The following is a 22269-nucleotide window of genomic DNA, read 5'->3' on the forward strand; positions in this document are numbered from 1 at the left end:
CTATAAATGCCTCTAGAATGGAATTCTTACAAATTCTATATTCCCATGACCTAACTTCATGTCTTGTATATGGTTAAGTACTTGGAAAATGTTATCATTTATTGATTGTGTATTATCGGAAGAGCACACACTTCATCTGTTTTGCCTCCTCTTTCTGTGATAAAGAGAGAACAACAAAAAGGCACATTCTAAAAGCAAGAGAGGGGGACCCTCAGCTTTCTCAAGTCTGAAATGAAAAGGAGTTTGGGAAAAGAGAGAACAAAAGGCTGGAGAATAAGGAGTTTTTAAGGGGGGGAAAATTGTGATTCTATAGTGAAATAATTATTTATGTCCTTTACATTCCAGGAAATATTAGGGATAACATGATAGAGTTAATTTTTAAAACTCATATAAACATTAATTTTACTTGTAGACTCTTTCTTTACACATTATTGCCAATAATAGCTCATTAGAAACATTAAGAGATTTGTTTGCTTCAGAAATTGAAGAGGAAAGCAGAAGATAAAACTTTTCTGTTGCCACTAGCATTAAAGGAAAGAAACCTTGGCCTAAGACAGCACATTGTAGCTGGGAAAGAGTAAAGAGGCAGGTTAACCTTGGTGTTTGTTGAAAGATGCCTGGGGAGTAGCCAGTTGTCTTAACTTTAGCAGGAAGTCCTTGTCACTCACAATTTACCAGCAACATTCCCTTCTCTCCAAATCCACACTCAGCAGGTGCCACTGCTAGAGTTCTTATATCTCAAGTTGAAATATTAAGTGCAAAAAGCCTTATAATCAATATAGTTTAATATTACTAGTAATATACTTGAGTGGGTAATAGTCTGATTTGGAACCTGTTGTTTATAATGATTCTCTGTGGTGACTCAGAATTGTGAGACAAACAAATGGATGTTTGAAATATTATCATTTTGCACAATAGGGATTGTGTTGAGCAATGGAAGTCATCTTTCTTAGGAGATGGGAGAAAGAGGAGGAAGTCAGTTCAGTTTAATTCCCCGTTGTTTAGGAGAATCTCTGCCACATTTCTAGCTAGTATAGAAGGATGTTTTAATTCTGAAGTTGAAAAAGATGAAATGGATTTTTAAACATACAATTAAATTAACAAATCATATTTTTTTCCCCTTGGTGATTTAAGAATAATTTCTTTTTTGGGATTATATTTTTCTAGTGATGGATTGTCTTCAACATTATCAGTATGAGGATTCATTCATTTGTCAGATGTTGTGTGCTAGGCACTGGGTTAGCTTCTAGAAATACAGGGTGGGGCAAAAGTAGGTTTACAGTTTGTATGGAAAATAATACAATAATAAATAATAATACAAGAATAAACACTGTTTTGTGTATTCACAACTATGAACCTATTTTTCCCCATTCTGTATACTGGTGATTGAAATAGACATTGTCCTTGTCTTCTCAGAGTTTATAATCTATTAGGGAAGAAAGACACCTCCCTCCTATGAACAAACAAAATGAATACAAATTTTCAAAATGAATACAAGTTTTAATAAGTGATATCACAGTGTACTGGAATAGAGAATAATGAGAGACATAGGAGGGCTCATCTTCACTAGGTGGTTAAGGAAGGTTTCCCTGAGAACATGGAAGTTTGAACATGAAATTTGAAAAATGAGAGGGAATGAGACATTCAGAGTGGAATAGTATGTTCAAAACCACTAAGGCAGGAAAGAGCTTACTTCTTAGACAGGTCTTGTAATAAGGAGGCAGCAAGTGTGGCTGAAGCAAAGGAAGAGTCACAGGATAAATTCGGAGGAGTAGATGGGCCATATTGTCTGGGGCTCTGTAGACGATGATAAGCATTTGGATCTTAGTCTAAGTGCAGTTGGAAGCTGTTGAAGAGTTTTCAGCAGGGGAATGACATGAAGTGTTGAATAGATCATCTTGGCTGTTGTGTGGGAAGTACTGAATGGAATCAGGAGACCCGTTAGGAGGCTGTTGCTGTAGTCATTGGAAGAGATGATGGTGGCTTGAAATAGGGTGGTGCTAGTGGAGACTGAAGTGGAGATTTCTGGAAATAGAACCAAAGAACGGCTTGCTGAAAAATGGGAATACAGGAAAGAGAAAAATCCATTACTTTTAGATTTCTCACTTGAGCAACTAGGTTGATGGTTAATGGGTTTTTGGTTTTTTGTTTTTAAACAGTAGGGATAGGAGAAAATTGGGCTAAATTTGGAGTTACTAAGTTTGAGGTGCCCGAGAGACATCCAGGGGGAGGAGTGGGGTAGACATTGGGGCATATAAGCTGGTGCTATAAGCAGATGGTTGGGCTGGAGATAAAAATTAGGAAGGTAACATGCCATTTAAAGCCATGGCATGGTTGAGATATCTAGGAAGCCAGTGTAAGGAGAGAAGTGCATGGTTCCTAGAAGGTGGGAGGGACAGCAGAGCACAGATGGGATTGATTTCAGATAAGTAAGAAGAGAGATGCTTTTTTCATCATAACATAAAGGCAGGAAACCCACAGGGGTAAAGATGGAAGGAGGTTTGTAGATTTTGATTGGCATGTAGGTGAAATAGTTTCAATGTGATGGCTTCTGTATTTTCTGAAGTAGGTAGAATCCATGGTTGTCTACTGAGGAGGAAGATACTCAGGAGGTTGAGGACAGTTGAGAAGTTTGAAATACAGTGATGGACAGAAGGGACATAGTAGGATTGCCCACGGGTATCTTAGCCCCTGTTGACCATAAATTTTTAGTAATGTTTACATCTGCCTGGTTGTAAAATGAAGGAGGAAAAATCATCTAAGTTTGGTAGATGAATGACTAGGTGGTATAGGTAAATGATGTGAGGGGTGGGGGCAGGAGTTTGAAAGTCCTTATTTTGGAGGTTAGGACACTGGCCCACGGTATCTGGTCTGGTCAGTTTGCATGACTCACTTGCCAGTAGTGACAGACCAGCTGCTTAGTAGTGTTGTTACTAGGGTTCTAGGATTGAAGTTTTCTTTACCATCAGTAAAGACAGGCTAAAAACTCTTTAGTGTCTTGAATATAGTAATAATTACACTACCTAATTTGTGGCTCAGGAGGCTTATAAACAAAGGAAACAGAAAATGTCAACAGTGTTAGCAAAATGAAGAAATATCTACTTACCAAAATTAAGGCATGTGTCCAGAAAGCTTCTCTGTACTTAAAATTTTAAATATAATGCTGCCTTACCAAATATCATTTAAAGTAATAGAAACTTTGCTTCTAGTTTATGGAAGTTAAGAGAATGCTAAACAAATTTTACATTTGCTTTTTGAATTAATATTCTTAATTAAATGTGCAACTAGAAATATAAGCCACTTAAAAGCACACCATCTTGTCTTCTCTTCATTCCAAATGGTTGCTAATGAGTTACTTATTTTAAGACAGCTGTCAGAGAGGAGGGGGATGGGGACTGGATAAAAGAAGGTAAAAGGATGAGTCAAAAAGCAAACAGCCATAACCCAGTAGACACAGACAATGGTGTGGTATTGGCCAGAGGAGAGGGGGATGGGAGCTGGGAGGAGGTGGCTAAAAGGGCAGGGGAATGGGGACAACTGTAATAGTGTCAAAAGTAAAAACAAAGTTTAATAAAAAGAACAAGAAAAAATATGGGTCCTTAAGAAAAAAATAAGTTATTTGCTTAACTTTCTTTTCCATTTTCTTGGCTTTTTAAACAAAAGTTTTTATTTACACAAAAGCAAAAAAGCATTTTATTATTTTTTAAAAGATTTTATTTATTTTTAGAGAGAGGGGAAGGGAGGGAGAGAAGGAGAGAAATATTAATGTGTGCCACTTGCCGGCCCCCTACTGGGAACCGGACCTGCAACCCAGGCATGTGCCCTGACTGTGACTAGAACCAGTGACCCATTGGTTTGCAGGTGGGCGTTCAATCCACTGAACCACACCAGCCAGGACAAAAATTGAATTTTAAAACCCTGCATCAAACCGTAATATAGTAATTGGTAGCCCTTTAGGGAAAGATTAAATAGGGTGTCATCAGTAGTGTATCTCAGCGATTTTGAACCTTTTTCATCTCATGGCACATATAAACTAATTACTAAAACACTGTGGCTTACAAAAAATATTTTTTGCCAATCTGACAAAAAAACAGGTATAATTTTTATGCACACTAGATGGCTATTGTTATGTTGGCTGTTGTCATTTTTTAAATTAACAATCTAAGGAAAAGAGATCAGTGCCCCTGACTAAATAATCAGGTATTATTTTATTTTATTATTTAAAATCAGGTATTATGCAGATTTTAAAAATTCTTGTGGCACACTGGTTGAAAATCACTGGTGTGTTTCCTTTCTTCTTGTTTATGTTTTCTAGAATGTTAGCTAGTTGTCATTGCATGAAGAGGGGCATATAATATTTTCTCTAGAACAGACAGTTTTTTGAAATACTTGTTTTCATTTGTGACTCATGGAATAGTTGAACGCTGTGATACTGAAAGCCATTTGGAAGAATTGGTAGTATTCTTAAATGCAGCCCCCAATGATGAAATCCTAAGCCTGTTCCTTAGAACACTCACATGATATCTTTGTAGACTACTGTACTTTGCCATGTATAATGTGTATTTTTGGGCCCAAATTTTTGAGGGAACTATAAGGATATGCTTTATACATGGGTAATGCTAATTCATATCTATATAAATGTTTTAAATTCTTTTATTAATACTTATGCTTTAAAAGTGTGATTCTAGAAAGCAATAATGATATCTATGCAAAATAATACTCTGGAATACTGTAATTGGTTTTATGTATAAATAAAAACTGAATTAAAAAATAAAAATGAAAGATTTTTTCCCCTGAAAGTTTGGGCCCAAAATGTGAATGTGCATTATACATGGAAGAGCACTGTACATGGCAAAATACAGTAAATATACAACCACTTGAGTTTGGGGAACATTTTGTTATAGTCAAGGGTGGAGATATTTATTGATACAGTTAATGTTTTAGCCATTTGCAATTTTATATGAATTTGAGTGCCTGTCAGATACTATTTTATGTGCAGCATAGCACAGCATGAGTGGCTTTATTAAGTAAGGGAGGAACACAGAAATACTTCTTTCCAGAATCCCAGCAAAATGTTTTGAAAAATGAACATATTTTGTCAAGTTATTATAGAAGACCCATGTCTTCTCTTTTACACCATAATCTTAAGTAATTGTTGACTCCTAAAAATTAAACAGGCTAAATTTATAAATAATGAAAATTCCTTCTTTTCTCCCAGAAGAAGAAAAATAAACAATGACTTGATAATGGTACATTTTCCCTTTCAGTTTTTCTTCCTGAAAATGTTTGTATTTATGGTAGGTTGCTTCTGAAAATCTAGAAACAATCATTTAAAACCACAGTATTCCAAATTAAAGGTTACACAATACCTGGAGCATAACTGGAAATCATGATTTTGGAAAAATCGACTATTAGGATATGTTGTTGAGCATGATCTACTCTTGAGTGGCTTCATAATGCTGATTGAAACAAGTCTACCACAGTTGCTTGCTAACTCCAATCATGGCAGGTTCCCGGTTGATTGATTGATTGATTGATTGATTGATTTGTGTGTGTGACATTCAGTTGTCTAATGGTGTGTTTGAAACCAAGGCTGCCATTCTGAAAAGACAGAAGTGTTTGTTTACTTTAAACATAGTCTGGGGCCAGATTGTAATGTGGATGGGAGTTATATGTATGGAAATTTATTTCAGACTTCCAGTCAGTATGGCAGCATAGGTAAACATGGCTCACCTCTTCATACAACCACATCAGAATTACAACTAAAATATAGAACAGCCATCACTCAGACCTGTCAGAAATCAAGTTGAATGGAAGTCTGACAACTACAAAATTAAAGAAACCACATCTATCCAGACTGGTAGGAGGGGTGGAGACGCCGAATGGGCTGGTGACACATCCACGTGTGGTAGGTAAAATAAAAATTCCGGAGGGAAATCTCGGGAGTGAGAGTCCCAGGCCCCTCAGCCCCGGGTTCCAGAAAGAAAAGTCCCCATAACTTCTGGCTGCAAAAAACCAGCAGGGATTGAGTCAGTGGAAGCAACTTCTGGAGTCCCAAGAAGTTCCTTTTAAAGAACCCACATATGGACTTAGATTCCCTCTCGCAGACCTCCAGCACCAGAGTAGTAGCTTAAAAGCCACCAGTGGTATACAGAGAGGAACTGAAGTGTCTGGCATCAAATTGAGTGCTGGGGGACAGCTTTCCCCCAACAGAAAGGCAGGCAGAAGCCAATGTCCCTTTTCTGAACCCTCTCCCTACAGAACCACAGAGCCAGCAGACTGGTGCCATATCTCATACTCCATCAACCTGGCTAACACTGCCGCACCCTGGAGGTCCCCAGAGACTCAATCCCACCCAATTTATGGGCCAACCCAAAGTGCTTTCCATAGGAATGACAGGTTTTGGCTCCTGCTCACCACTTCCAAAATCCTCTCAAACAAACTACAGCCAATCTCAGTGAGTCCCCAGACCCTATACCTCTTGCTAAATAGCCCCAGGCCTGGCACTGGCAGCACCGAACTTAGATTCACAGCTTGGCTTAGTCTGGGAATCTCCAAGCCCCGTCAAGTAGCAGCCATCTCAGATTGTTTATAGCTCAGGCAGGGTGGCTCCTGGCAAAACACAAGTGGGGGCTGACCTTGGCCTGTACCACCCAGGAAACCCCAGAGCTTGTGCATCCAGTAGACAGCTACAGACCACATCAGAGTACCACTACCCTGCCCCACACAGCTAATCTTCCACAGAGGGTGGAAGTTGGTGTTAAGTGGTCACAGCCAGTCCTTGCAGCTGACTGGCCTGGGTAAATCCCTCCCATTGACCTGTAGCAGTCAAGGCTCAACTACAAGAGGAGGGTGTACTCAGCCCACATAAAGGGTGCACCTTGAGTACCCAGCTTGGGTGACAGGGGAGGCAGTGCCTCTAGACCCTACAGGATACTTACTACATTAAGCCGTACTACCAAGACATGGAGTCATAGGAGGTCTACCTGATATATAGAAGCAAACACAAGGAGGCTGCCAAAATGAAGAGACAAAAAAATATGGCCCAAATGAAAGAACAGATCAAAACTCCAGAAAAAGAAATGGAGATAAGCAGTCTATCAGATGCAGAGTTCAAAACCCTGGTTATAAGTAACTTAGGGAGGACCTCAAAGCATAAAAAAGATCCAGTCAGAAATAAAGGATACACTAACTGAAATAAAGAACAATTTTCAGGGAAACAATAGTAGAGTGGATGAAGCCAAGAATCAGATCAATGATTTGGAAAATAAGGAAGCAAAAAACAAGCAATCAGAACAAGAAGGAAAAAGAATCCAGATAAGCAAGGATAACGAAAGGAGCTCCTGGACAACTTGAAGCATTCTAACATTTGCATCATAGGGGTGCCAGAAAGAGAAGAGAAAGAGCAAGAAATTGGTACTTTTTTAAACAAAATAGTGAAAGAAAACTTCCCTAATTTGGTTAAGGAAATAGACATGCCACATCCAGGAAGCACAGAGAGTCTCAAACGAGATGGATGCAAAGAGGCCCACTCCAAGACACATCATCATTAAAATGCCAAAGGTTCAAGGTAAAGAGAGAATCTGAAAAGCAGCAAGATAAGAGTAGTTAGTTACCTACAGGGGAGTTCCCATAAGACTGTTGGCTGATTTCTCAAAAGAAACTTTGCAAGCTAGAAGGGATTGTAAAGTCATGAAAAGCAGGGAACTATAGCCAGGATTACTATAGCCAGGATTGCTCTACCCAGGAAAGCTATCATTTAGAATTGAAGGGCAGATAACATCACAGACAAGAAAAAACTAAAGGAGTTCATCATCACCAAACCATTATTACGTGAAATGTTAAAGGAACTTAAGAAAAAGATCAAAACTATGAACAATAAAATGACAATAAATACTTAACTATTAACAATTGAATCTAAAAAACTAAGCAAACAAGAACAGAGACAGAATCATGGATATGGAGAGCATTTTGATCATTGCCACATGGGAGGAGGGGTATGGGGGAATGGGTGAAGAGGTGAGGGGATTAAGAAGTGCAAATTGGTAGTTACAGAATAGCCATGGGGAGGTAAAGTACATTACAGGAAATGGAATAGCCAAAGGACCTATACGTATGACCTGTGGACATGAACAGTGGTGTGGGGATTGTCTGAGGGAGTAGGGGTTGCTGGGTGGAGGGGTGCAAAGGGGGAAAATAGGGACAATTGTAGTAACATAATCAATAAAATACAATTTTTTTAAAAAAGTTACTTCAAAGCTTTATATCTTTAAAAAATCCTCACCTAAGGGTATATTTATTGATTTGAGAGAGAGAGAGAGAGAGAGAGAGAGAAACTTCAATGCAAGAAACACACTGGTTGCATCCTATATGCACCCCGACCAGGGATTGAACCCACAGCCTAGGTATGTGCCCTGACTTGGGGGGGGGGGGTCAAACCCGCAACCCTTGGGTGCTGTGGACAAAGGGCAGTGCTCCAACAACTGAGCCACCCAGCCAGGGCTCAAAGCTTTATATTATGCAAATGCAAGGAATGTCAATAACTGTTCCTTTACCAATACTAATACCACACAAGAAAAAGAAACTATTATTTTACTGATCAGTAGCATATTTTTTTGCTTGTCACTATTTATTCATAATTATTTATGGATGTCCATGTTCGTTTTAAGGACAGCATGTGTTTATGCTTGTGGTTAATTAGCCTTTAACCAGAGAAATAGGTACTTGCCATACAGATACGGCAAGTGGATAAGACATTGACTTGTAAATAGAGACAATTAGTGATGTAATACACTAGATAATGTACTTTCAGGACGTATTGCATTAAGATATGTTGCTTTCCACACACACACACACACACACACACACACACAATTTTGTGCAGTATGTATTTTTGATGTGTACTTGGTTCTTAAGTTTGTCCAGATGAATGACTCTCAGTTGGTATAACATCATTTTTCTCAGGATTTTGGTCGTGTATAAAATTCATTTATGTTACTTCTGAGTAGAATAGATATATTCCTAAGATATCCTGAATGGAGCTATTTGTGGGACTTGATGTGGAGGTACTATTAGTTTCAAAATAAGATACCCAGTGTAATACAAAGCACCAAAGAAAGATTTTTCTAAGTGGTGGGAAAACATTGTCTTGAAGATTGGAGAGAGCCCAGTCATGTCTTAAAAAGTTTTGAAGTGACACTATGGCACACTGACTCTCTGCTAAGGGATAGTCACATTAAGGAATGATAGTAATTGTAAATATCTTTTAAGCTTAACAGGATCATTCCAATCACTGTTTAAGTAATCCCATAATATCTTTCCCTTCTTAAAAAGAAAATTAAAAATAATCCTTGGACTTAACATCTCCTTTCTGTCCATCTCCCATCTTTATTCTCCCCACCATAACAAAATACTCAGAAAAGTTGTCTCTGTTGTTACCGTCCAACCATTGTCATTCAAGCTTTCATCATTTCCACTCCCACCTTAACTTTATGCATGGTCCTGTTTTCACTCATGCATACCCCTGCCCCTGCAATTCTTCAGAATCATCAGTGATTTTGAAACATACATCATTCCCCTGCTTAAAACCAAAGTAGTTCGGGCTGGGCCCATGCATTAGAATATTTGAAAAGATGCTCAGGTAGTACTAATGTGAGATAGGCTGAAAACCTCTGTTGTAGTGGCTTCTTTCGTACTCATAATAAAATCTAAACAACTTTGACCTATCAGACTCCTGTCTGCTCTATGATACTGTCTCCTGTTTTCTTTACCTTCTCTACTCTAGTCATACTGGCTTTCTTCAAAGCTGATGGAGTTTTGTTGCTCTCATCACTATCCCCAGCACTAGAACAGTGTACCTACTATGGAACATAGTGCCAGTTCAATAGATATTTGTTGAATTAATGAACATTTTACACTGTTCTTGTTCTGTAGTAGTGATTACCCTATAATAAATGCTCCTAGGTTGCTAGCATTTTGAGTCTTCAAGAATGCTACCAAAAATTCTATTTGAACATATGTCACAGGCTCCCACAGTCTTAACTATTTGATCTTCCAATATCTACTTCTTTCCCTGTCAGAATGCCTGCTTTTTCTTGCTTCTCTCTTGGTATGTGCACCATTGACACCTCTGATCTGTTTTTAGTGTCCTGTGTCTGTTTTTATTTTGTATAGTTTTTCTTTCCTGTATTGTTATCCACAGTGGGTTTAAAGGACTACTCTTACCAGTGTCGTCAGTCAGTAAGAGATTGTCTTTCCTTCTGTGGGTAAACACAGTACTCATAGGATTTCTAGTACATCTTTGGATTGTATGCCCTTCTTGTCTAATTATTCTTGCTGGACACAGGTGGCTGCTCCTTTCATGTGAAACACCAAGATGGAATTGATGGGGAGGGACAGACTTTAAAAGGGAAGATGGACATCAGGGGAGGTGTCTGTTTCTGAGGTCAGAGGTTGAGGCCTAATTGATGCAAAGTTGAGATTTCATTGAATCAGGCGCCCTGCAAAGTTTTTTGGTAAAAGTCCAAATAGTAAATATTGTGGGCTTTATGGGGTCTCTGTCACAACTACTCTACTCTGCTGTTTTAGTGCAGAAGCAGCCATATACAGTATGTTAACAAACGAGTGTGGCCATGTTCCATGAAGCTAGTTATGAACACTGAAATTTGAATTTTATATAAAAATTATATTATTAATATTCTTTTAATTTTTTAATCCCCTGAGGCATTGTGATTTATAAGAAATATATAGTTAATCATTCAGATGACCAAAATTCATTTTTCAAATACATTTGGTCTTCCATAATTGCTGGGCTCTGAGCTCCAGAACTTTGGGGATTTCTTAAGAGTTGGGAGGTGTCTTTTGTTATGTTACTGAAGTGATGATGGGAAAGCGCCTAAGGAGAACCACCCCGTAGAGGGTTGGAATTTAATTTAATTTAATTTTATTTTATTTTCACTTACAGTTTACATACAATATTATATTAGTTTCAGATGTACATCATAGTGATTAGATATTTACGTAAGTTAGGAAGAGAGGGGTTGGAACTTTCCATCTCACCCCTTGGCCTCCAGGAGGGGTGAGGGGCTAGAGGTTGATTTAATCAGCCATGACTATGTAATAAAGTGTCCATAAAAAGCCAAAAGGATGGGTTTGGAAAGCTTCTTGGTTGGTGAACACGTGGAGATGAAAGGAGAGTGGCACACCCTTAGAGGGCAAGGAAGCTCTGAACCCCTTCCCACATACCTTGCCCTATGCACCTCTTTCACCTGGATATTCCTTAGTTATATCCTTTTACAATTAGCCAGTGATGTTGTAAGTACTGTGTTTCTCTGAGTACTGTGAGGCATTCTAACAAGTTCATCAAGCCCAAAGAGGGTGATATGGGAACCTCTGATTTATAGCCGGTCATTCAGAAATACAGGTGACAACCAGAACTTGCAGTTGGCATTGAGTTGGAGGCAGTCATTGCTACCTGAACCTGTAGTCAGTAGGTCAGAGGTACAGGTAACCTGGGCCTGCATCCAGCGTTTAAAGTGTGTATGGTTGGGGAAGGGACGGGGCAGTCTTGTAGGACTGGGCTTGTAACTTGTGGAATCTGATGCTATCTCCTGGTAGATAGTGTCAGAATTCAGTTATAAAAAACCATTCTTAGCTGGTGGGCCACACAAAATCAGGCAGAAGGCAGGATTTGGCCCTGGGCCCATGCATAGTAATGGCACCCTTACGTAGTTTTGACTTGAGAAGTCCAATTCTTGACCAATAGCCCTTTTCACACTCCACATTGTAGATGCTGTTTTTAAACTTTAAACTTTTGGTGTTTGCAACAAATGACCTATTCAAGAAGTTTACCTGTAACTTATCCCAAAGAGCTATTCAGCTCCTTTTCTTGGTATCTTTGCCTCTGTGTTTTAGCACTTTCCTTCTGGGCCACATTTGAGACTGTCATTTATTATGCCTTTACAATATTGCTTTTTGTCCTGACACCATTGTAAAACAGTACATTTTTGTCTGTCTGAATAAGCATTTCTTTCAAGTTTATAACAGATGCTGTTGAGTCCCTCTTCCCCACCACAGTTCACTGGCTGCTGTAATGGACAGATCCTGAGGTCTGCCTTGTTAAAGCACTAGGGTCTCTGAGTTTTCTCTGCCTGAATGTGGGTGGTCAGCCCCATGCATGGCAGCCAGGAAGTGCTGGGAATTTAATGGCCCTGGGAGCAACCCTCAACCAAGGAGATGGATAGATACCCTGGCTTTCTCTTTCCTCAGTGGGACAATTCTAAGGCATGTTCTCCATGATTCTTCAAAGGGTCTCTAGTAGGACTGAACTCCAGTATCCACAGCTGTTAATAAGCCCTTAAGAGAACTTTCTTCCCATAACTCACTTTTTCTAATCCCCACACGTGTGCTTCCCCGGTTCTTCCTGCCCCCAAATAAGCCTTTTGCACCAAAGTTCTTATCTCAGGTTTGCCTTTTAGGGGAACCGAAATGACTTAATTCAGTGTTTACCTACTACTACTACTACTACTACTACTACTACTACTACTACTACGTCTTTCTTCTTTTTTCTTTCTCCTTCTTCCTCTTCTTTCTCCTCCTCCTCCCCTCCCCCACCCCTCCTCCTCCATCATCATCATCATCATCATCATCATCATCATGAGTACAGCCTTTTCTCTCCGTTCTGCCCCCACTGGGAGTACATATGCTATAGCTTCCTTAATGATTGACATTGGTACCAGAGTAACACAGAAGTGACTGGACTGAGGTGTTGGGAAGAAAGTATTACATACATACCTACTGTTAATTCAGTTCAGCTTTGCCTTACTCTATGTGATTACTGTCATTCGTTGCAGGAGTTAACCTTTTCCTGCCCTGGGCTGCTATTTTTTTTTTTCCCTAAGATTTCATTTCTTTTTATTTTTAGAAAGGGGAAGAGAGGGAGAGAAACATCCATGTGTGAAAGAAACATTGTTTGTTTGCTTCTCACAGATCCCTGACTGGGGGACCTGGCCCACAACTTAGGCATATACCCTGACTGAGAATCGAACCTGTGACCTTTCAGTTTGCAGGCCAGTGCCCAATCCACTGAGTCATACCAGTCCTATTCTTGAAAAGTGAACCATCTGTATCATGTGTCACCATTTACCTCATACATGAAATGGTCCCAGCCTTGGTTGTCTTCTGTGAGCTAGATAGATCAGGTTTGTTGTTTGCAACAGACAACAAACTCTGTGCTGGAAAATGATTTAAGATGCAGGGTACTATACATTGTGTCACAACTAGGTGAGTTGTAAAATAACAGTTATGTGTATTTTTGTAGCCAGCCTTTAACATAATTAACTGGGCTTTCCCAAAATGAGTATTAAAATTTCAAAATGTCAATAAATTACAGGTAACTACAATTCTCCAGTAAAGTAATTACTGATAAAATATTTTTTTAGTGTGTGGAGAAGTGAAAGTCTTTTTATACTTGTAATATATTTCTTTCATATTAAATAGAAGTTAAGTTATTGTGAAGTAAATTTCACCGTAGGTGTTTGTATGTACAAAATCATTGTAGAAATTTGAATTTTTATTTCCTGAGGCTTTTGGCTTGACAAGTTACATTTTTTAAATGTTCCAGATTAGTATATACTTTCAGATTTTATTAAAGTTGAGGAACTTTTCTTAAGCTAAATTAAAATGATCTTTGTATCAGAATCATGATAATAATTTTCATTTTTATTTGTAAGATCATTGTTTTCCAGGTTCCTCACCCCTTGGAAGGCTTTGTTTAGCTGGTGGTGGTGTTTTTTGTTTGTTTTTTTTTAAACATCATTTTCCCCCTTTTTGGTTCATAGTTTAACATGTCCAAAATGTTTTCACTTTTATTGCTACTTTAAAAACTAGCTGAAGTTAGTCCTGGCTGGTGTGTCTCAGTGGATTGAGTGCCAGCCTGTGAACCAAAAGGTCACGGGTTCGATTCCCAGTCAGGGCACACGTCTGAGTTGCAGGCCAGGTCCCCAGTTGGGGGTATGCAGGAAGCAGCCGATTCATGTCGGTATCTCTCTCCCTCTCCTCCTTCCTTTCCCTTCTCTCTAAAAATAAATAAATTGTTTTTAAAATATAAAAATAAAAACTTGCTGAAGTTAGATTTTTATGTGTGTTTTCCTACTTTACTGTTAAGATCTATATCTGGGAGTAGTCAAATCTTGTGTAAATTACCTTTTTTACTTGGTTTCATTTAATTGCATAAGGCTGTTAAGAAGTTTAACAGTTATTAATATTTTCTGTTACACTTGTACCAAAATATGTTGGGGGGAAGTTAAACAAGACTTTATAAATTACTTTTCTTGGAATACAGGCGTGGGCAAAAGTAGGCTCACTGTGCCATCGTGACATTCTTTTGAGTTAATAAAGCTATTGTAATAATCATAATCTGCATTTTTTTCCCCATGCAAATAACTGTATATTTGGTACATCATGTGGGTTGGGATGTAGATACTCTTTTTTGTTTGTTGTTTTTCTCTCTTAGATTATAGTGTTACTCATGGGTGTTTTTTTCCAATGGTCTTTTGCACCTAAACTATTGGTTTTTATTCACTCTGGTTCCATATCTTACTTTTTACTACTCCTTACCCACCTCAACACACTTCTGTAGCCTCATAAACCTCAGCCTTCTCACCTACTTTATTATCAGAATGTTATCCATGTTGTTATTTATCCTTTAGATTTCTGCCCCCAGGTTTCTATTTGTTCTCCGAATGACTACAGAGAATACTCTGTCATCCGTAGGTCCCCTGTTGTACCTAATTTAGGCATTATTAGTGGTCCTGGGTATTCCGCATAATCTGCCTTGTAGCTTTCCAGGGCAGGACAGTGTTTTCTCAGCTGTTAGTATTTCTTTAAAATCTATCACATGACATGCACTTAGTTTTTAATTGTTCGTATTAAATGCCCAATTATTTAGTTTTCTGCTTTTAATTTCTCTCAAGGTGATCTTGATGATTTTTAAGTGTTATGTTCTTTTTTTTTAATAGATGTGAAAAAAGATTGGTCTGACCATGCTCTCTGGTGGGAAAAGAAGAGAACGTGGCTTCTTAAGACTCATTGGACCTTGGATAAGTACGGCATTCAGGCAGATGCTAAGCTTCAGTTCACCCCCCAGCACAAACTGCTTCGCCTTCAACTTCCCAACATGAAGTATGTGAAAGTGAAAGTGAATTTTTCTGATAGAGTCTTCAAAGCTGTTTCTGACATCTGTAAGACTTTCAGTAAGTATTAGATAAATTCTTCATGAAAGTATGCGTTGTGCGATGAATGTGTAATATGACTGATGGCTGACATTTCGCTTATCTCAAGAAACAGGGATTGGGGTGAGCTGTCTATGTTCATGTGTATATGTGAAATTTTTACTTTTTTCTTTAAAGTTTTTATATTTAAGAAATGTTAGATTAAGGTGGGATAGGAGGAATCTAGTAGAGATTCTTTCCTTACTAGAAGTATATCAGGTATTTATTGTTATGTAATACTTTGTTCTGATGACTTATTTTTATGGGAAGGAGAAGAGAACAGGAAGGAAATAGGTATTATTTTCAGAGGGATGTAGTTTTTGCAGTGTTTCCTTCACACAAGTCACTATTTGATTTTAGCGATTCAGGCAGATTATGTCACTTCCTTCACTAACGGCCTGACAGAGCTTCTAAGGAAATGACCATGAGGGTTGTCTTCCTTAACAAGTCTACAATTTGAACACTTCTGCAGTGATTCTATTTATGCTTTCTGAAAATGAGATGTGGATTAATTTTGGCTGACCCAGTTTTATCATGTGACTGGAAGTATTGAACCATCAGTGAAAATGTGAACTGCTGTCTTTATCACTAGTATGTAACTCTACTGTGCTATACATTAGGGCAGCAGTTTTCACCCAGTGTGTCACAGTAACTTTTAAAACATGCAGTACCTCACTGTTTAGTCAGGGGCACTGACCTCTTTTCCTTTAGATTGTCTAATAAAAAAATGACATCACAATAGCAGCTGTTCAGTGTGAATGAATCAAAATTATACCTAGTTCTGTTTTTCTTTTTTCTTTTTCTTTTTTTTTTTGGTAGATTGGCAAAAAATATATTTTTGATGTGCCACTGAATTTTACTAATTAGTTGGTGTGTGCCATGACGTGAAAAAAGTTGAAAATTGCTAGATTAGGGGAAATACAGGTAGATTGACATTACTATTTTGATCTAATGACTGAAATGATAATGGTTGTCATGTTTAATGGAATTTAAGAAAAAATTAAAACACAGAAAAGTACAGGTAATTAATAGCTGATATCATTTTGCCAAACTCATAAGTCTGAATAATATAGGTAAAGTTCTTCAGTTAAATTCTCTTACTTTTCAAAAAGCAAAAGCAACCACTATCATAAATTTAGTGTGTATCCTCCCAGAACTTTTAAAAATACATAAACACACATGCATATATTCATATCTATATGTAAATATGTACCCCAAAATAATATGTTATTTCCATTGCTGTGCTACTTACATTGAACGTGTGTATAGGAACTTCTCTAAAGTGTTAAAGTAAAAGGTAGAATTGTTTTAAGTGTATACATAATGTATTTCAGAGTCTGTTGAATTGCTCTCCCAAGTGGTTGTAACAGTTCACATTCCAACCTGCAGTGTATGAAAGCCCCTCACTGCAAATCATCGCTAACACTTGAGTTGTCAGTTTTTAGTGTTTGCTTCTCTGAGTGAAAAAAATACACAATTTCATTTTAGTTCAGATGTTTTTATATCTGTACTCACCATCTAATCTAAGTTTCTTCTATTTTTGAAATGCTCTGTTTATTCTTCTCTTCTTCCCCCAGCCCTTGGCACCACTAATTTCCTTACTGTCTCCATAGTTTTGCCTTTTCCAAAATGTCTTCTAGTTGGAATCATAGAATTAGTAGCCTTTTCAGATTGGTTTCTTTCACTTAGTAATAGGCATTTAAGTTTTCTCCATGTCTTTTCATGGCTTGATAGCTCATTTCTTCCTGGTACTAAAAAATATTCCATTGTCTGGATGTACCACAGTTTATACATTCTCCTGTTGAAAGACATCTTGGTTGTGTCCAGGTTATGCAAGTGTAAATACAGCTGCTATAAACATCCATGTGCAGGATTTTGTGTGGACATATATTTTCAACTCCTTTGAGTAAATACTAAGGAGTGTGATTGTTGGATCAGATGGTAAGAATGCGTTTAGTGTTGTAAGATGCTACCAGACTGTCTTCCAAAGTAGTTGTACCATTTTGCATTTATACCAGCAATGAACAAGAGTTCCTGTTGCTTGCAGTTGTCACCAGCATTTGGTATTGAAAGTGGCCTGCATTGTGGCCGTTCTGATAAATGTGGGATGGTGTCTCATTGTTGTTTTAGTTTGCAATTCCCTGATGACATATGATGTGGAGCATCTTTTCATAGGCTCCTTTGCCATCTGTACATCTTCTGTGAGGTCTACTAAGGTCTTTGGCCTATTCTTTAATCAGGTTGTTTGTTGTCTTATTGTTGACTTAAAAAAAAGTTCTTTATATATTTTGGATAACAACTCTTCATCAGATAAGTCTTTTGCAAATATTTTCTCCTAGTCTGCAGCTTGTCTTTTCATTACTTTTGACAGTTTCTTTCACAGAGCAGAAATTAATTTTAATGAACTTCAACTCACCAGTTACCTCTTTTTTGTGTTATACTTTTGTTGTGTCCAAAAAGTCATTGCCAACCCCAAGGTCATCTAGATTTTTTCCTCTGTTACGGTATAGAGGTTTTGTAATTTTACATATTTAGGCCTGTGATACATTTTGAGTTGATTTTTGTGAAGGTGAAATGATCTGGGTCTAGATCCATTTTTTTTTCATGTAGTGATGTCCAGTTGTTCTAGCGCCGGTTTTTGAAAAATTATGTCAGAGCTGGCAGTTTCTTACAAAGCTAAACATAGTCTTACCATATGATTTAGCAGTTGTGTTCTTAGGTATTTACTCAACTGATTCTAAATTTATGACCACATAAAAACTTACATGTGTAAACTCATAGATAATAGACAATGGAATGGTGGTTACCATAGGGGAAGGGGATTCATGGAGTACAGAGAGATTAAAGGGGGTCAAATATATAGTGATGGAAGGAGACTAAACTTTGGGTGGTGAATATACAATGGAGTATACAGATAATGTATTATAAAGTTGTGCATGAAAACTTACGTAATGTTATTGACAGTGTTACCCCACTACATTAATTTTAAAAACTTTAAAAGAAAAAGAAAAATTATCTTTTCTCCATTGTATTGCCTTTGCTCCTTTGCCAAAGATGAGTTGACTATATTTATGTAGGTCTATTTCTAGGCTACCATCCCCATACTACAGGAAATTAAAACACTGTATCCCTATACGCTCTAACACTGTATTCATAGTCAATACTTTTTACAATAGCCAATATTTGGGAACAACCTAAGTGTCCGTCAACAACAGATGTATGGATAAAGATGTGAACACACACACAATGGAATATTATTCATAAAAAATGATGGAATGATGGAAATCTTGTCATTTGTGACAGCGTAGATGGACCATGAAGGCATTACGCTAAGTGAAATAAGTCAAAGACAAAATACTGTAAGACCTCATTTATTGTGGAATGAAAAAATGCCACCCAAAACAAAAACAAACAATACAGATTACTTTTTTCGTTGAAGGTAAAGATGGAAAACAGATGGAAAATTACTTAAACTACTGGTAACATTTTCTAGTTTGGACTACTCTAGTGGAGGTGGGGTGATATCTCCTTGAGGCTTCAATTTGCATTATCCTAATGACTAATGATTTTGAGCATCTTTTCATGTGTTTAATTGCCCTTACGTATATTCCTTTTTTTAAAAATTTTTTATTGATTTTAGAGAGAGACAGGAAGGGGGGAATGGAGAGAGACAGTGAGAGTGAGTGAGTGAGAGAGACATCTATTTGTTTTTCCACGTATTCATGCTCTCTTGTTGCTTCTTGTATGTGCCCTCACCAGAGATCAAACCCTGCAACTTTGGCATATTGGAATGAAGCTGTAACCAACTGAGCTACCTAGGCAGGGCCACCACCATGTATATTCTTTGATAAAGTGTCTGTTTGAATACTTTGCCTTCCTTTAAAAAAAATAGGTTGTCTGTCATCTTACTGGGTTGTAAGCATTTTTGCATATTCTGGATATGCAGCATTTATTAGATATGTTTTACAAACATTTTTTTTTACTGTCTGGCTTACCTTTCAATTTCAGTAATTGTCTTTTGAAAAACAAAAGTTTTAATTTGATAAAGACCAGTTTACAATCTCTTTAATGGTTTTTGTTCATAGATACATAAATCCTTAGCAAGATTTTAGCAAATTGAATACAGCAATATATAAAAAAGATGAACACATCATGATTAAAGTTTATCTCAAGAATATAAAACTTTTTATGTGCATGTGAAAGAATTATGTTATTGCCATTGGATGGGAATTTTCTATGAATGACAGGGCAAGTTGGATACTAAGGGATATTGAAATCTTCAACTATATGATTTGTTCTTACTCCTTTCACTTCTATCAGTTTTATTGAAGTATTCTCAATATGTATACACATTTAAAATGTTATGTCCCTTGAAGAATTTACTCTATCACTATGAAATGACTTTCTATATGCCTGGTAATATTGTTTGCTTTGAAATACACCTTGTCTGATGACAAAAGATACACTGTATCTTTTTTCTACCTTGTTTCTTTTAATCTGCCTGTGTCTTTAAACTGGATTTCTTAAAAGAAAAAGAAAAATTATCTTTTCTGAAAAAACAATTTCTGGTTGTGTCTTTAAACAACATACAGCTAAGGCAGATTTTTTAAAATCTATTCTGATAATCTCTGCCCTTTTATAAATTGTGTAGGCCATTTATATTTAATGTGATTATTATCAGTGTGGTTGGTTGGGTTTAAATCTACCATCTTGTTATTTTTTATTTGGTATATATTTATTTTTATTTTCTTGTGTTCCTTTTCTTGTTTGTTTCCTTCTTTGGAATTCAGGAGGGTTTATGGTTATATTTGTTCCTACCTGTGCCGCTGTAATTATTACCACTTTCATTTTGTCATTTTAGTGGTTGCTCTAGAATTTACAACAGGACTTTCAATTTACTCACATTCGTTGTTCAAATAGTGTAATATACCATTTCACACTTTGTATAATACCCTTAAACAGTATAGTTTCAGTTCCCCTTTCCTTTGTTTTATTGTCATGTTTTACTTTCACATACGCTAAAATCCACAATATATTATTATTTTCCCCTAAAACAATACTTGTTTTTTGAAAATTTTGAAAATAGGAAAATAGTTTTTTTTGTAATTGCCCACATATTTACTATTTTTTCAGTGCTCTTTGTGAGGATATTTTCTATGTATTTGGATTTCTTCTATCTGAAAGACTTGAAAAGATCTTTTATAGTGCAGGTCTGATGGTGGTTTTTTTTTCACCTTTTGCTTGTAAAATCTTTATTTTAATGTATTTTATTGATTATGCTATTAGCAGTTGTCCCTTTTTTTCTCCCCTTTATTCCTCTCCACCTTGCACTGCCCTTCCCACCAGCATCATTGCCCCTCCCCCTGCCCTTCGTTCATGTCCATGGGTTGTACATAAAAGTTCTTCGGCTTCTCCATTTCCTATACTATTCTTAACCTCCCCCTGCCTATTTTATACTTACTATTTATGCTGCTTATTCCCTGTACCTTTTCCCCCCATTCTTCCCCCTCCTCTCCTGATCTGCATTTCTATGATTCTGTTCCTGTTCTAGTTGTTTGTTTTTGTTTTGTTTTTGTTTTAGGTTCAGTTGTTGAAAGTTCTGAGTTTGTTGTCATTTTAGTGTTCATAGTTTTTTTATCTTCTTTGTCTTAGATAAGTCTCTTTAACATTTCATACAGTAAGGGTTTGGTAATGATGAACTCCTTTAACTTTACCTTATCTGGGAGGCACTCTATCTGCCCTTCCATTCTAAATGATCGCTTTCCTGGATAGAGTTATCTTGGATGTAGGCCCTTATCCTTCATGACTCTGAATACTTCTTTCCAGCCCTTTCTTACATGTAAGGTTTCTTTTGAGAAATCAGCTGATAGTCTTATGGGAACTCCTTTGTAGGTAACTCTCTTCTCTTGCTGCTTTAAAGATTCTCTCATTTTTAATCGTGGGTCATGTAACTATGATGTGCCTTGGTGTGTGCTTCCTTGGGTCCAGCTTCTTTGGGACTCTGAGCTTCTGGATCTCCTGGAAGTCTCTTTCCTTTGCCAGATTGGGGAAGTTCTCCTTCATTATTTTTTCAAATAAGTTTTCAATTTCTTGCTCTTCCTCTTCTCCTTCTGGCACCCCTATCATTCAGATACTGGAATGTTTAAAGTCGTCTGAAATGTTCTTAAGAATTCAAAAGAATGAGGAGAGGCTTATTTCTTCATTCTGTTCTTGTTGAATGTTTATGCCTTCCTACTGCTCCAAATCATTGATTTGAGTCCCGGTTTCCTTCCCTTTATTGGTGGTTCCCTGTATATTTTTATTTCATTTTGTGTAGCCTTCACTTTTTCCTCCATTTTGTGACCGTACTCAACCAATTGAGTGAGCATCCAGATTACCAGTGTTTTGAACTGTGCATCTGTACACCACTTAGTTCTCATTTTGGAGTTTTGATCTGCTTTTTTCATTTGGGCCATATTTCTTTGTCTCAGCGTGCCTGTTAGGTTGGGAGGAGCAGAGCCTTAGGTATTCACCAGGGCAGGACAACTCAGGTCCCTTAGTTGTAACGCAGCATGTCGGGGAGAGGTCCAAAAGGAAACAATGCTGCTTGCTCAGCTCTCTCACCCACTTTCAGTCACGTCCTCTGCTACCCACAAGTAAATTGGGCCCTTCTAGTGTTGATTCCCTCGAGTGGGTTTGTGTACATTCTAGGACCCCCTTGGGTCTAACGGACTCTACTGTGAGGCTGGGAGTTTCTTCTGCTCTCGCAACCCCCACAGGTTTTTACAGCCAGAGATTTTGAGGTTTTCTTTTCCTGCACCGGAATCCTGGATTGCTTGTTCTGTCTTGCTCCTCAGCTGTTCCTCCGGTTTATCTGCATGCAAATGTGGGACCACCTGGTCTGCCAGCTGCTGCCTGTGGAGCATCCTCTCTGCCCTGGCTGTCCATCTCTGCCCCTTCTGCTGGTCTAGGTGAATGTTTCTTTTTTAGCTCCTTGGTTATCAGACTTCCATACAGTTCG

The 22269-nt window shown here is 37.6% G+C and overlaps 1 protein-coding gene across 6 annotated transcripts in view; it reads left to right on the forward strand.

Moving 5' to 3' along the window:
• The window catches only part of FERMT2 (FERM domain containing kindlin 2), a 76294-nt gene that overhangs the window by 16091 nt on the left and 37934 nt on the right, over nt 1-22269 (forward strand). For all 6 annotated transcript variants that reach the window (XM_054567555.1, XM_054567556.1, XM_054567559.1 and 3 more), the window contains exon 3: nt 15018-15251. In XM_054567555.1, coding sequence (XP_054423530.1) covers nt 15018-15251 — 234 coding nt within the window. The remainder of the gene's footprint in view (nt 1-15017; nt 15252-22269) is intronic.

Source organism: Pteronotus mesoamericanus, unplaced genomic scaffold, assembly GCF_021234165.1.
Source record: "Pteronotus mesoamericanus isolate MK-2021 breed Mesoamerican mustached bat unplaced genomic scaffold, CSHL_Meso_final contig_182, whole genome shotgun sequence".
Taxonomy (NCBI): Eukaryota; Metazoa; Chordata; class Mammalia; order Chiroptera; family Mormoopidae; genus Pteronotus; species Pteronotus mesoamericanus.